Here is a 14,430-nt window from a genome sequence, read left to right on the forward strand (position 1 = left end):
GATGGTCTCGATCTCCTGACCTCGTGATCCACCCGTCTCGGCCTCCCAAAGTGCTGGGATTACAGGCTTGCCGGCCACAAATCTTTTAAAGATCTTTTTTGTGCATGTAATTGCTACATTAAAGTAGAAAATAAAAATCATTAATATATAAATTTTATATGAACGCACCAAAAATTCAAGTATTTTTCTTATGAGTGAATAAAGGTAATCTTTATGTTTAATTTTCAAAAGATTGCAACTATTTTTTAATTTGTTTAGTTTTTGAAGATGAAAAGAATGAATCCATTTGTACTACCAAACATCTAGAGGCAGAAAAAATAAAAATCAATGAAAAGCCTCAAAATGACGCAGAATGCTTAAGGTAAGAGTTTCCTATTATATTTTGGCATAAATCAGGTAATTTTTCAAGTTAAATAGATTTCGATATAAAGCTAAGTGCGTCAATTATTAATTTAAAGTTCCAGATGAAGACATTATTTTCTTCTCTGTGTATTCTGATGCGTGCTAATAAGGAAACACTTCAGGGGCTAGAAAGTGCTACACATAAGTTCATGATGCATTGGGTTGATGACTGATAATAGTGAAATTAAGTTTATCTTTTCTTGAGACTCAGTATTTTTCACATCCCAAGAGATAAGACAACTCTCCTTTCTGTTATTCCTAACTTTTGGCGGCAAATGATTGAAATTACTTTTCATCTTTCTAGATTCCAGCAGTGTGAGGAAATCAGACTGCTATTTTACTTGACATTTGTTTCTCTGGTTTTGTTCTTAAAAAGTGAAAATGTGTTTTCTGTATGAATTGTTTAGATGATTTTTGTGCATTTGGATAATAAATGTATGATATTTGAAATGACATAGTCATAAACAAGGAGAAAAGACCTCAAGTTTTAAAATTTGACTCTCATTAATTAACAGTTTAGTGTTACATTTGCTGGCTTAATTTTAAAGAAGTTCCTGTACTTTCTAGGTTTCATATAAGAAAAGAAACCTCATTACTGGATCTATGAAGAAGCAAAAGAAGGCTTCTTTCATAAATTGTATAGTAAATATGTCCTCTAGAGCTGAACAAATGCTTCATATTAGCAGTGTATTACCTTAGGCAGTAATTTTAGTAGATTGTGAGAAAATATTTGCAATTTAATTTAATATTGTTTTATAAGCATAAAATATCAATCTCTTGGGTGATATGTGTGATGCAAAATGGGTTTCGATAATGACAATCTGCTCATTGATTTTTTTGCACTTTAAAAAATGGTGATGCCTACTGGTATCATTAAAGTTAGTAGTGTGAGGGCTTCCAATCTGAACTCCAGTTTTGTGGGTTTATCACACAGTCATAAAAAATGTGCTCTGGGTTAAAATTAAACACACAAAGTCTGTTAGAGAATGCTTTTTCCTTCACAAATGACGACTTAGGAAATTTGGATAGAAAGAAGTATCAGTGCATGTATTTAGTCCATTAATTGCATTTTAGCAGTTATTAAATTAAATGCCAATATTTATCAATTCCTACTTTTCATTTATTGATATGTATACTTAGTTTCCCAATTAGCATGTTTCATAAGTTTTCCCAAGTGTGAAGAGTGAAGTCAAAGTACTGAGTATAAATATTTTAGGAAAGAGGACTATCAGTCTTACAATTAATGCAATAACAAGAAACTAATGATGTCAAAAAACAATAAGACATTCAGCTTCATCATGAAGGCCAAAATTAAGTTGACTTTGTTATTGAATTTTGGGATAGAATAGTCTTTTTCATCTCTGTGTTCAAATGTATATGGAATTCCATAATAGTTGCATTTCTCTTAATTTCTCAGGTTTGACTTCTAATGGAATAGATGTTATTTTTATAGCAGGATTTCTCAAACTTGGCCTTGTTGACATTTTAGACCAGATTATTCTTTGTTGTCGGGGGCTGTTCTATGTATTGTGAGATGTTTAGTAGCAACCCTGTCCTCTACCCGCTAGATGCAGTAGCACTCTGCATTCACCAGTTGTGGCAACCAAAAAAGTCTCCAGACATTGCAAAATGTCCGCTGGGGGAGGGGGTGGCAAAGTCCCCCCAAGCTGAGAACCAGTTTTATTTTAAGGTTATTATGACTTCTATGTTCGTTAACTTTAACCAGTAAGACAGCAATTACAGAGGAAATCTGTAATATTAGTTCATCTCTACGAGCTTATTGTTTCTAGTTTTAGTAATTAGACAACTTTAATACATGTTTTATTTTGTGTATATTGAAATTCTTTTATAATGATTATGGTTCATATTTTAAAGCTTAATATGCCATGTTCAGGTTATTTGTTGGACTCTATCTTGATGTTATCCATTAGTGTAGAGAACCAGTGTTTCACAGTTTAGTGGTCTCTGCTTTAGGTAACCTCTGCATTCACAATGGTTTAATGGTTCACATTCAGAATGATTTAATAGTCTCTGCTTTAGATAATCTGTCTTTATTTATAAGTATCAAGATGTTTGTTTATTTAAAAATTCTGTTTTGAAGAGTAAATGTGTAACTAACACACATTTAAGCAGCTAACTTAACAGAATATTGCTATGATTAACACTTAAGCCATAGATTATGTGAATTCATCAGAGACCTCCCAAAGAGGTGTGACTGATTAATTATGACTGATGTGTTTTTTTTCATATAGTGTAGGGAGAACAGAAATAATACAGATCAGAGTCTTAAGAGGCAGTAAGCATAGTGGTTAAAGCCTTTTGAATCCCAGCTCTCCCTCCTCTTCTGGTTCATCTTTCTTTCAGTCTTTGCATCTTGCACAGTCCAGGGCACATAGTGTTCAATAAATATTTGTTCTGGTAATTGAGTCTACATATAATTGAATTTTCACTACGAAAAGATGAAAGTTCTTCTTCATATATTGTCAGTGTTACTTGCAAAGAGTTGGTGTATTCTAACCACTGGGATAGTGCCACTTTGAAAGGGATTATTTTCACTCCTGTGTTTTTCTTCAATGTGGAAAAAGCTTTACAAGTTTAATCATGCTGACCTCCCCTTAGTCCCTCATTCTCTTATCCTAATATGGAGAGGAGTGACACAGTCTGATCGGTGAATTTGGAAAAGCAAACTGGGAAATGTGGAGCCCAGCCCCTTTCTTTTCCCTGTCTCTTTGGAACATGGCCTGCCTCAGAGCGTGTTTTCCCACTCTGCTTCTCCATCTCTTAAGTTTTATCGTTGCTGGACTCCACAAGAGAAAGCCTGTGGAGTCCACTGCTACCTTTAATGGAGTGAGTTAAGTTAGTCTAATACTGGGGTTTGATATTAGCAAACCCTTTCCTACATATTTAAGCCACATTTTCCAGTGTCTGCTGTATCAGTAATAAATGTGGAATTTTTGCATGCTTTCTGCCTTTCTTATTTTTTGATTGGGCAGATTTCAGGCAGGAAAGAAGAGTGTTATATATTGGGCCTCAGTAAACCCCCAAACCTATTATTCTTATTATTATTATTTGAGACAAAGTCTTGCTCTGTATCCTAGAGCAAGGGATTACAGGCATGCACCACCACGCCTGACTAATTTTTGTATTTTTAGTAAAGACAGAGTTTCACCATGTTGGCCAGACTGGTCTCGAACTCTTGACCTCAAGTGGTACACCTGCCTCGGCTTCCCAAAGTGTTAAGATTATAGGCGTGAGCCACCGCGCCTGGCCACAAACCTATTATTTTTTATTATTACCCAACACCAGTGTTACCAAAATGCACGGTTCTTGATCATTATTTTTTTTTTATTTACCCCAAATTATAGCATAACAGACAACTTTAAACATTTCAGGAATTTTCTTTCACCACAAAACTTCTTTCTTGTATATCTTGTATTACTGATATTTGTGTTTGTTTAATGCATTAGGAAGCTTGTTTTGGGAATAAATCTGCATAGGCAACAGCATGAGATTTTCTTTCTGAGCACTTAAAGATAGTGTGGTTTTGTTTTAGCACCACAAGACAGGGCAACAACAACAAAAAGAAAAGAAAAAAAAAGATAGTATGGTTTGGGAAGAGCATATTTGCAATGTAAACTGCACAAAAGTTAATATACACCTGCTACAAGAGACTCTAAATGCATTAATGTCATGTGGTAAAGCAGTGCAGTGACCTCTTCAGTGAAAAAGTCATCTAGTTAAGTTGGTCATAGAGGTCACATTGTTGGTCCTTAGACTTGTAAGAAGGCATAAACTCAGTATGGTATTAACGTGTTTTCAAACTCTTTCAAGGATACACAGATAAATATGTATGTTTACACATGTATATATTTTTTATTTTACTATATATATATATTTAAATTTTGAGAATAGCCTATGTTGATTGAATAAAAATTTAAACACTCCAAAGATGTGAAGTGTCAAAATCTCCGTTTTCATACCCTTGCTCTGACACCCCTAAGTGTGACCACTGTTAAAAGTTTGATGTGTATACTGTCAGAATTTATTTCTGTTTGTGTGACATGTACATAGGTATGTCTGTGTGTGTTTAGCAAAAATGGGATTATGGTTACTGGTCTGCAGTTAGTTTGATTATTTATCAAAATGTAAACGTTTTCATTTTAGTTTGTACTAATCTTCATTCTTTTTAATGCCATTATATGGAGACGCCATGTTTATGTAACCAGTCTCTCATTAATAGATGTACAAGATAGTTTATAAATATTCATAATTAGGCACACTTTTATAAATGTATCCTTAAATACTTGCAAGAGTCTTTCTGTAACATTATTTAGAATAAGCAGCATTTAGTAGAGTAATATGAATTGTTATCCAGTCTCCATTTGTAAAATAGTCTACATCATCTTTGCTCTTTGTTTTCATCAACAAAAAAGCTCAAAGTAGACAAGAGTAACAAGATCTCAGTTCTACAGTGTCTTCAAAATATTAGTCAAATAGTTGTGTATCTGTGCCCTACCTATATCATCTCCATCTTTTTTAACATTTATAAAATATGAGAATCCCCATTTAATTCCAGGATTGTTTTTTAGCTCTATATTTTGCTGAATATTTCTGTTGACTCTGCATCTTTTCTGGTAAAACTTCATCATTTATTCACTAACAGAAGTGTCTCTACAGCATTGATTATGTAGCCTTCAAGCTAATAGAGATCCCCTGTTTTGTGAATCCTTGGCACATACTGTAGTTATTAAGCTTCAAAGCAAATACAGAGGAAATTTTTACGGTAGACTCAATTGATTATTTTAAAAGTTATATTCTGATATAAATGTAACTTTTCCCCTAAATTGTGAAATAATTTTATGATACAAGCCATACAAAATGTTACAGTGATTATTTTCTAAATTCATTGATATCTTTAATATCATACAGATTTCTTTTTTCATTTTCCTGTGTTTGCCTTTATAAATCAACCCCTTTTGGTGTGGGTTTGGGAAGATGACAGAAAATATGTGGTAAAAAAGAGATACCTACCCCAACCAACCCAGGATTCGGAGGAAGGGAGATGCTGGCAGGACCGCTCCCTCTTCTAGCTGTTTTTCCGCAGATTCCTCTGGTCTAGCGTTACACACCTATGAAGGCTCTTACCTATCGGCTGGTGGCCTGGACTGAAGGAAAGCAGAATTAGAAAACTGATAATTCTACTATCACACATTCAACTTTCATACCCACTTTCAGAATAAATTATATATGAAATTGGATTACTGATAGTACTTTAAAAAGAGTAATTTTGTGTTTAAATGCCACTAAAATAATTTATATGAATTAATATAGAGATAGAGAAATAATATGTAAAAGTCAATCCATAGAAAACCAGTGGAAAGTAGAAAGAACTACTTATTAAACCTCTAGTGTGATTAAGAAAACCAAAAAGGACAAGATTAATAAATTTAACATACAAGGTTTAGAATTCCGGCTGGACACAGTGACTCACACCTGTAATCCCAGCACTTTGGGAGGCCGAGGCAGGCGGATCATGAGGTCAGGAGATCAAAACCATCCCAGCTAACACAGTGAAACTCCGTCTCTACTAAAAATACAAAAAATTAGCTGGGTGTGGTGGCGGGCACCTGTAGTCCCAGGTACTCGGGAGGCTGAGGCAGGAGAATGGCGAGAACCCAGGAGGCAGAGCTCCCAGTGAGCCAAGAAAGTGCCACTGCACTCCCGCCTGGGCAACAAAGCGAGACTCTGTCTCAAAAGAAAAAAAAAAAAAAATTAGCTGAGGGCAGACACCTGTAATCCCAGCTACTCAGGAGGCTGAGGCAGGAGAATCTCTTGAACCCAGGAGGCGGAGGTTGCAATGAGGAGAGATCACGCCATTGCACTCCAGCCTGGGCGACAGGAGCAAGACTCGGTCTCAATAATAATAATAATAATAATAATAATAATAATAAAAGATGTAAAGTTTCATGTGTCAATAAAAGTCATCAAGATTAAATGGTAAACTGGAATAAAATTATAGTCATTATGATAAAGGATAACAGCTTATTTAAAAAATCAACTGATAAAAATCCATTAGAAAACATTAAAGTAATGGTTCTTTATCCATGCATTTATCAAACATGCATTAAACACCTACTTTGTACCGTATAATATGCTAGTTGCTGGGGATACCAAAATGAGTAAGACAATGTAATTGAGCTATGCTATCAATGAAATGCAAATTAAAACCACTAAATATTATTTATTCTGTCAGTTTTTGAAAGACCAAATGATCATAATCAAAACTGGCAAGTGTGTGCTACAGAGATGACTTATACATGGCTGGTAGCAGTATACATGCTTAGACGTATTTGGAATGAAATTTAATACATACAAATTATTATAAACATCTTAAAATGTTTATGCCATTTGACCCAATAATTCCTTTTATGAGCTCTATTCTAGGAAGACAATGCTAAGTACAGCAGAAGCTTTATGCTCACAAAGGTGTTCATAGTGATGTTATTTATGGTAAAAAAAAAAAAAAAAAAATAGGAACAACTGAAATGCCCTACTATAAGAAATGATTATTGTTAATTAATGGTGTAACCACTGGGATTACTACATATTTATCTTAAATAGTATTAATTGGTATGCAATTAATGGTTAACTGGGGGAAATCTATAGAACAGCATTGAGCACACACACAAATACACACACACAAAACCAAAACTAGGAAGCAACATTGTATAATCACTTCTATGAAAACTAGAGACTGCAATGAAATATACATACATTTTAACAGTATTGCATTTGAGCACTAGGACTTTGGGTGAAATCTGTCCTTTCTACTTTAAATAGTAGTGTGTACAATTCTGTAGCTAAAATGAGTATGTTGTCAGTTAAGGGTTTCCTATGTCTCTGAGAGATAACTGAAAAAAATTTATAATGATGCAGGAAATTATAAAAATACATGGAACATAAGTTTTTCTAAACTAATTAGCAATGTTGGCCTATCATGGTCATTATTTCATGAGTCGGAGAAAGGTGACAATAACCAGTGCAAAGTGCCCTTAGTTCGGTAAGTGAGGGAAGTCCTTCTTGACTCCTGTAGGCAATCAGTCTATGCACTGAAGCATGAGATCTACTTACCATTATATTGCTTTGGCTAGCTGCAAATGTATTAATATTCATGCTATTATCATCTGGCCTCTTTTGAAGCTAGCAACAGCAATCTTTTCTTTAAGTGCAGATCTAAATTCTACAGCTTGATTATAAGCTAAATAGGGAAATACTTCCTGTAATTTGCTCTGAATGCCCTCCTTAATTTCAGCAGTCTCTCATTCTTATTTTTAGTTAACTAAGTGGGTGAGTGGTCACCACCTAATTCTGATAGGCATGAGAAGTCACACAGAACCTGTAGTCAATTTGAACTGAAGAGGTGGATGAGCACGTGTTGATGGAATGGTGGGAATATCTCTACCATTTTATTTGAAAAATAAATTTGTTAAAATGAAGGCTTATGTACATTTCAATAGCAGCATCCATAGTATATTGTAACTCTCCATTTAACTTTCCACTTTTTAAAAATATTTATTACAAGGGTTTTTATACATGTGTAAATATCTGATGCTTAAAATTAGTCACTTGTTATCTTTCCTTTTTAAGCATTCCTTTAGGTTTCTCATTTACTATTAAATTCCTAAAAGTTCAGACAGAACACAATGAACTTCAATATACATATGTGCTGCATAGTGATATTTCAGTCAGCAGCATATCACATATCTAACAGTGGTCCCATAAGATTATAAGACTGCACTTTTTATTCCACCTTTTCTATGTTTAGATACACACATACTTGCCATTGTGTTCCAGTTGCCTACAGTATTCAGTACAGTAACCTGCAGTACAGGTTTGTAACCTATGAGCATAGGCTATACCCTATAGCCTAGGTGTCTGGTGTGCTATCCGATCTAGGTTTGTGTAAGTTCACTCTATGATGTTTATACAATGACAAAATCACCCAACTATGCATTTCTCACAATATATTCCTGTTGTTTAGCGATTATGACTGAATAGGGTATTTCACCATCCACCCTTATTATAAATATTATGTTTTTATTCCCCAGTGGTCCTCAAAATAATATATGTAAACTATATGTAATTTCTAAAGTATACAAATATAATGAGCACCTGTGAACTAAATATGAGCTAAATATGAGCTAAAAATGATTGTCCATGAAATAAACTAGAATATTACCAATAACTTGCATTAGCTATGGCTTCTCCTTTATCCCATACTCCCTTCATTACCCCAGATATCATTGATGTCCTATATTGTATTTCATTTTCTTGTGCGTGTCGTTCTATAATGTGATTCATTATATAATTTGAATTATTGTGTATATATAATTTTCTTTATTGTATTATATAACTAACTTTAGTTTACAGTATGCATTTATCATCTGTATATACATGCACAATCTGTTGGTTATTTTTATTTGTTTTTGAGTTGTGTAAAAATTATAGTATGTGGGACTTGTATTTTATTCAATGTTTTTTCTAAGATTTACCCACGTTGGTGAGTGTAGATGTGTGCTCTGGGCACACATCTAGTCTCTTTTTAATGGACATTTGGTTTGTTTCCAGATTTTTGCTGTCACCAGCAGTGCTGCTGTGTACATGCTGGTGCACATATGCAAGAGTTGTTCCAGGATAGATGCCTGTTGGAATTGCTGAGTGTAGGGCATGTGAATGTTGAACTTCACGAGATGACGAAAGACTATTTTCCAGTCTGATTAAGCCAGTTTATATTTTCATTAGCACATTATGAAATTTCCTGTTGATCTCCACCCTTGTCAGTGCTTTTTAAAGACTTTTTAGTTTTTGCCAATCTTGTGGACATAAGATGGTATTTCATGGTCTCTAATGGCCTTGCACTGACTACATATGTGATCGAGCATCTTTTGTGTTTGCTTATGACCCATGCATTTTTTTTTCTGGAAAGTGACTCTTATTTTTCTACTAGATTGTTTGAGTAATTTGTCTTTTTCCTATTAATTTCCAGAAGTTTTAAATATTTGGTCTTTCAATAGTTGTGAATCTTGCCTGTTAACGAATTAAAAATATCTTCTCCAAGTTTATGGGGTTTTGTTGTTTGCTTTAGGCTGTTCTAGTTGAAGAGTTCCTACTTTTGCTGTGGTTGAAATTTTTAATCATTTTTTATAGTTAGCATTTTTGTTTCTTGGTTAACAATATTCTATTGTATATTTCAAAATAGTCACAAGAGAGGATTTTGAATGTTCTCATACATTGATAAAGTAATGATAAATGTATGAGGTGATAGATATGCAAAATACCCTGATTTGACTGTTGCCCATTGTATACATGTATCAAAACATCATACTGTATCCAAAAAATATGTGCAATTATTATGTCAGTTAAAAACAAAATTAGAGGCTGGGCGCGGTGGCTCATGCCTGTAATCCCAGCAGTTTGGGAGGCCGAGACGGGTGGATCATGAGGTCAGGAGATCGAGACCATCCTGGTTAACACGGTGAAACCCCATCTCTACTAAAAATACAAAAAAATTAGCTGGGCGTGGTGGCGGGTGTCTGTAGTCCCAGCTACTGGGGAGGCTGAGGCAGGAGAATGGTGTGAACCCAGGAAGCGGAGCTTGCAGCCTGGGCGACAGAGCGAGATTCTGTCTAAAAAAAAAAAAAAAAAAATTAGAAAATTAACAAACAGGAAATTTAACATTGGTACAGTACTGTTACCTAATATTCTATATTAGTATTTCCTCTGTTATCTTAATAGTGTTCATTGTAGTTACTTTTCTTCTTTCTTTTTCACTTCTTTTCTGTCTCTTTCTTGTCTTCTTTCCCTTCCTCCTCTCTCTCTCCTTCTTATACCTGGGAACCAATTGAGGATTACAAATTATGTTTTCTTCTAAGCTCTTTTATTCAAGAACAATTCCTCTCCTTTCATTAAATTGACACTTTTTCTGAGGTGTCAAGGCTGGTTGTTCTATAGAATGTTCTTCAATTTGTACTTATTTGTTCCTTTGAGATTATATGCAAGTTAAATTTTTTTAGCAAGAATATCATGTAAGTGATATTGTGTCTTTTTCAGAGCGTTATATCAGAAGGCACATAATGTCAGTTAGCTTCATTTTTGGTAATGCTAAGTTTGATCCCTTAGTTGAGATTGTGTCTGCCAGATTTCTCTGGTGAGAAAGCACTATTTTTCCATTGGTAGTACTAAGTAATATATAGGATGATCCTTTGATACCTTGTACATATCCTTTCCCCAATAACACTTCTCTCTATCATTTATTATCCACTAATGATTCCTCCTTGAATCAGTTATTACAGTGGTGACTGCAAAATGGTAATTTCTAATCATGGCATTCTTTATTTATTTATTTATTGGTAAAATTCTTTTAAAAAGAGGTTTCCTTTTCCCCTCCTTCCCCCACCCTTTTTATTTCTTCTTTTAAAAAAAATTCTCTATGTACTCATGCACCTTTTAAAGTTACATGTGTAACTGTAACATTACTGTTATTATTATTTTTGATACCCCAATTGTCCCAAATTTGGCCAGAGGCAATCCCTCTGAAATTGATTTCTGTGTGGTTTTTTAAAAACCACGTTCTTTCTGGTGCAAGAAGGGGTTCCAGGCTCTTCTTATACAGACCTCCCTCAATCCTGGAACCAATTATTTTTGTCAAGAAGCCCTATTATCTTTGAGTTGGGAGTAGTATTTAGAAACTCAGACCACCTTACTAGATGTGCTCATTGCTACTGAATATCATTGCTTCTAAGCGATTTAAGTGGACAGAACTAAAATTACCATTTTTAAATGGTAAATTTACACAATCTCCTCCAACTCAAATCCACAATGACTGGTTTTTCTTCTCCTCCCTCCATTCTGTGTGTATATCTTCTTTCTAGTTGAAACTCTGGTTCTCAATTATATCAATGTAATTATTAATATCCTAACTCCTACAAATATCACAAAATAGTTTTAGAATTACTAGCCGTGTACCCCCACTAACAACAAGCCTACTAAATAAAATATGAGATTCCTCTGTAATTCTTAGTGCCTTACTACACATCCCACTGAGGGTGTATAGACTATTGTGTTCAAAAAATCACTTTAATTATTTTTTATTTTTTCCTGTGATTACAAATTTGAAATGCAGTTAGGTTTATGCATTTCTATTTGTGTTTAACTCAAGTGTTCTTTTCATCTAACTTTAGGGCTTTTTCTCAGCTTTATTGATTGAATTTTATTTGATAAATAAGTAAAACATCAGCATAATTCAAGAGCAAAAGTATATAAAAAGATACATCCAGAGACGTTTCATTCCATTCTCTATCCTGCTGCATTTTCACTCACTGCTGTAGGTTACCGTTTTTGCTAGCTTTTGATTCATCCTTCCTGTGTTTCTTTTTCCAAAAATAAACCGATATTTAATAATATATTCTCATATCCCTTTCTCTTTCACAAACGTTAACACATTGTATATATTTTGTATCCTTCTGTTTAACAATATATCCTGTAATTCATTTATAATAGTTAAAAGAGATTATCTTCACTTTTATAGCTATATAATACTTCATTGTAATAGATGTACTACAGTTTATGCAACCAATCTCATATGAATAGGCACATTGTTTCCAATATTTTGTGATTACAAATAATGCTGCAATAAATAATCTTGTGTATATGTTGTTTTGTATTTATACAGTATCTTACTGGATATGGAGTGGCAGTGTCAAAGGGAAAATGCAAATGTAGTTTTGTTGGATCTTGCCACATTCTCCTCCATTGAGGTCTTACCATTTTGAATTTCCTCTGGCAATGTTTGAGCACAGTTTTTTCCCATAATCTTGCCAAAAGCATTTGTTGTCAAGTTTTTTAAGTTTTGCCAGTGTGATAGATTAGAAACAATATTCCTGTGTAGTATATTTGCAACTCTTTATTATGAGTGAATTTGAGTGTTTCTTTATGCCTTTAAGGACTATTTGTAAAAAATATTTTAACTACCTCTGTATGACTTTTCCTATTTTCTATCAGGCTTTTGGCCTTTTTTTGTCCCTGATTAGAAAATTTATTTATATATTTTGGAGGTTAGTCCTTTATCTGTGACGTATGTGGCAAATATTTTCTTATGGCTTATCATTTATCTTTGAACTTTACTTATGGTGGTTTTTGCTACACAACCTTTTAAACATAATTGAATTTAATACTCTTTTCTTTTATTGCATTTGTGTTTTGAGCCATAGTTTAAAAGTCTTTACCTACACCCAGTTTATCAAATAATTTATTGATGCTTTCACTTTGACCTTCTATGGTTTCATTTTTTACATTTAAATCTTTGATCCATTTCTAGGGTATTCTTATATATGCTGTGTAATGTAGATCCAATTTTAGCTTTGGCAGTCCATTTACATCCATTTGCAAATGACTATCCAGTTTTCTCAACCCAATTTAATGAAAAGTCTATCTCTTTTTCCCAGTGCTTTGAGGTGTCACCTCTATTATCTACTAGATTTCCATTTGTACTTGACTCTGTCTGCCTTCTACTATATCCTACTGTTCTATTTATGTGCCAGTATTGCACTGTTTTAATTATAAAAGATAAATAGTAGGATTTAGTGGTTGGTGGGGCTAGTCACTCCTCTTTGTTTTTTCTTTCTCAGGGCTTTCCTAAAAGAAAAATGTTAAAGAACCTTACTTGAATGTTTATTTTTTCCATATAAACTTTAGGATCAATTTGCCTAGCACCAAGGAAAAAATTTGTATTTTTATCAGGATCATATTCAATCTGATGTAATGTAGAAATAATTAACATTTTATGATGTCCTATGAAACAAAAGTCTTGTTAGTTATTATTGATGAAAATGAAGGCTATGTTTGTATGCTAATTTTATATCTTGTCACCTTACAAAATTATTTTATTATTTGAATTGCTTTCTTTCATTGATATTTTTGAATTTTCAGTTATGTCATATTACCTGAAAATTAAAATAACTTTATTTTGTCTCTCAAACTCTTGTGCCTCTAATTATTTTCTCTAGACTAATTTTAATGACCAGTTTTTCAAACTTAATGCTAAAAAGTAATAAAGGTAATGGGCATCCTTATTCCTGACCTTAAGGAGATTGACTCTAGTGTTTCCCCAGCAATAAGATGCTTACTTTGGGATTGACATATGTATTTTTTATTGGGTAAAAACGTATCTATTAATTCTGATTTTATTGAAAATTTTTTTATCAGGGATAAGTTTTAATATTTTAAACACCCTTTCAGTACCTCTGAAGATAATCATTTTATTTTTCCCTTGGAAATATTAATATGGCCAATTATATTAATGAATTTCTAATATTTAACCATACATTAATTCCTGGAACAAATCCTAATAGATTGCAGTATATTATTTACTTAATGTGGTATTGGATTCCTTTTACTACTATTTTATTTATAATTTTTGCATTAGTATTCATAGACGTGTATGTGTGTGTATATGTATTCACTATCTTGATCAGGTCTGGTATTAATGTTATGCTTGCTTCAGGAAAAGAAATTCACTGTTTTCCTTGTATCTTTATATTTTAGATCAATTTATATAGTTTTTGGATTATCTGGTGTCTCAAAGTATTTTGCTTTTGTTCATAATACAGTTTTAAAAAACTTCATCAGCAAAACAGAACAAAAACTTTCTTCATTTCAGCTATGGTTATTGGGTGAGAAATAGACAAATTTGCAGGGGCTGTGAATTTAAAGACAAGGAGGAATCAAGAAATGGAAACGAAAAGCACTGGAAAGACAAAAAGAACATCATTAAACCACAAAACGCCACAACTGTCTCTCCCCAAAAGATAAGAGAGCCATTGATTGAAACAAACTTCTTCCGCCCTGCAGAAGCCATTACTTTCTTTTTCTTTTTCTTTTTTTTTTAAATGAAAGTCAATTTATTCAGAGAATTGAATGGGAAACTAATATCATTTAAGCCTTTTCTTTTTTTTTTTTTTATAACTGATT

General features: G+C 33.3%; 1 protein-coding gene across 1 annotated transcript in view; it reads left to right on the forward strand.

Annotated features, from left to right (window-relative positions):
* CCDC172 (coiled-coil domain containing 172) overlaps positions 1-14,430 on the forward strand; it is a 57,444-nt gene that overhangs the window by 33,734 nt on the left and 9,280 nt on the right. Inside the window, exon 5 of the mRNA XM_017871232.1 lies at positions 259-361. Within this exon, the coding sequence (XP_017726721.1) occupies positions 259-361 (103 nt within the window). The remainder of the gene's footprint in view (positions 1-258; positions 362-14,430) is intronic.

Source organism: Rhinopithecus bieti, unplaced genomic scaffold (genome assembly GCF_001698545.2).
Source record: "Rhinopithecus bieti isolate Rb0 unplaced genomic scaffold, ASM169854v2 scaffold_5982, whole genome shotgun sequence".
Lineage (NCBI taxonomy): Eukaryota > Metazoa > Chordata > Mammalia > Primates > Cercopithecidae > Rhinopithecus > Rhinopithecus bieti.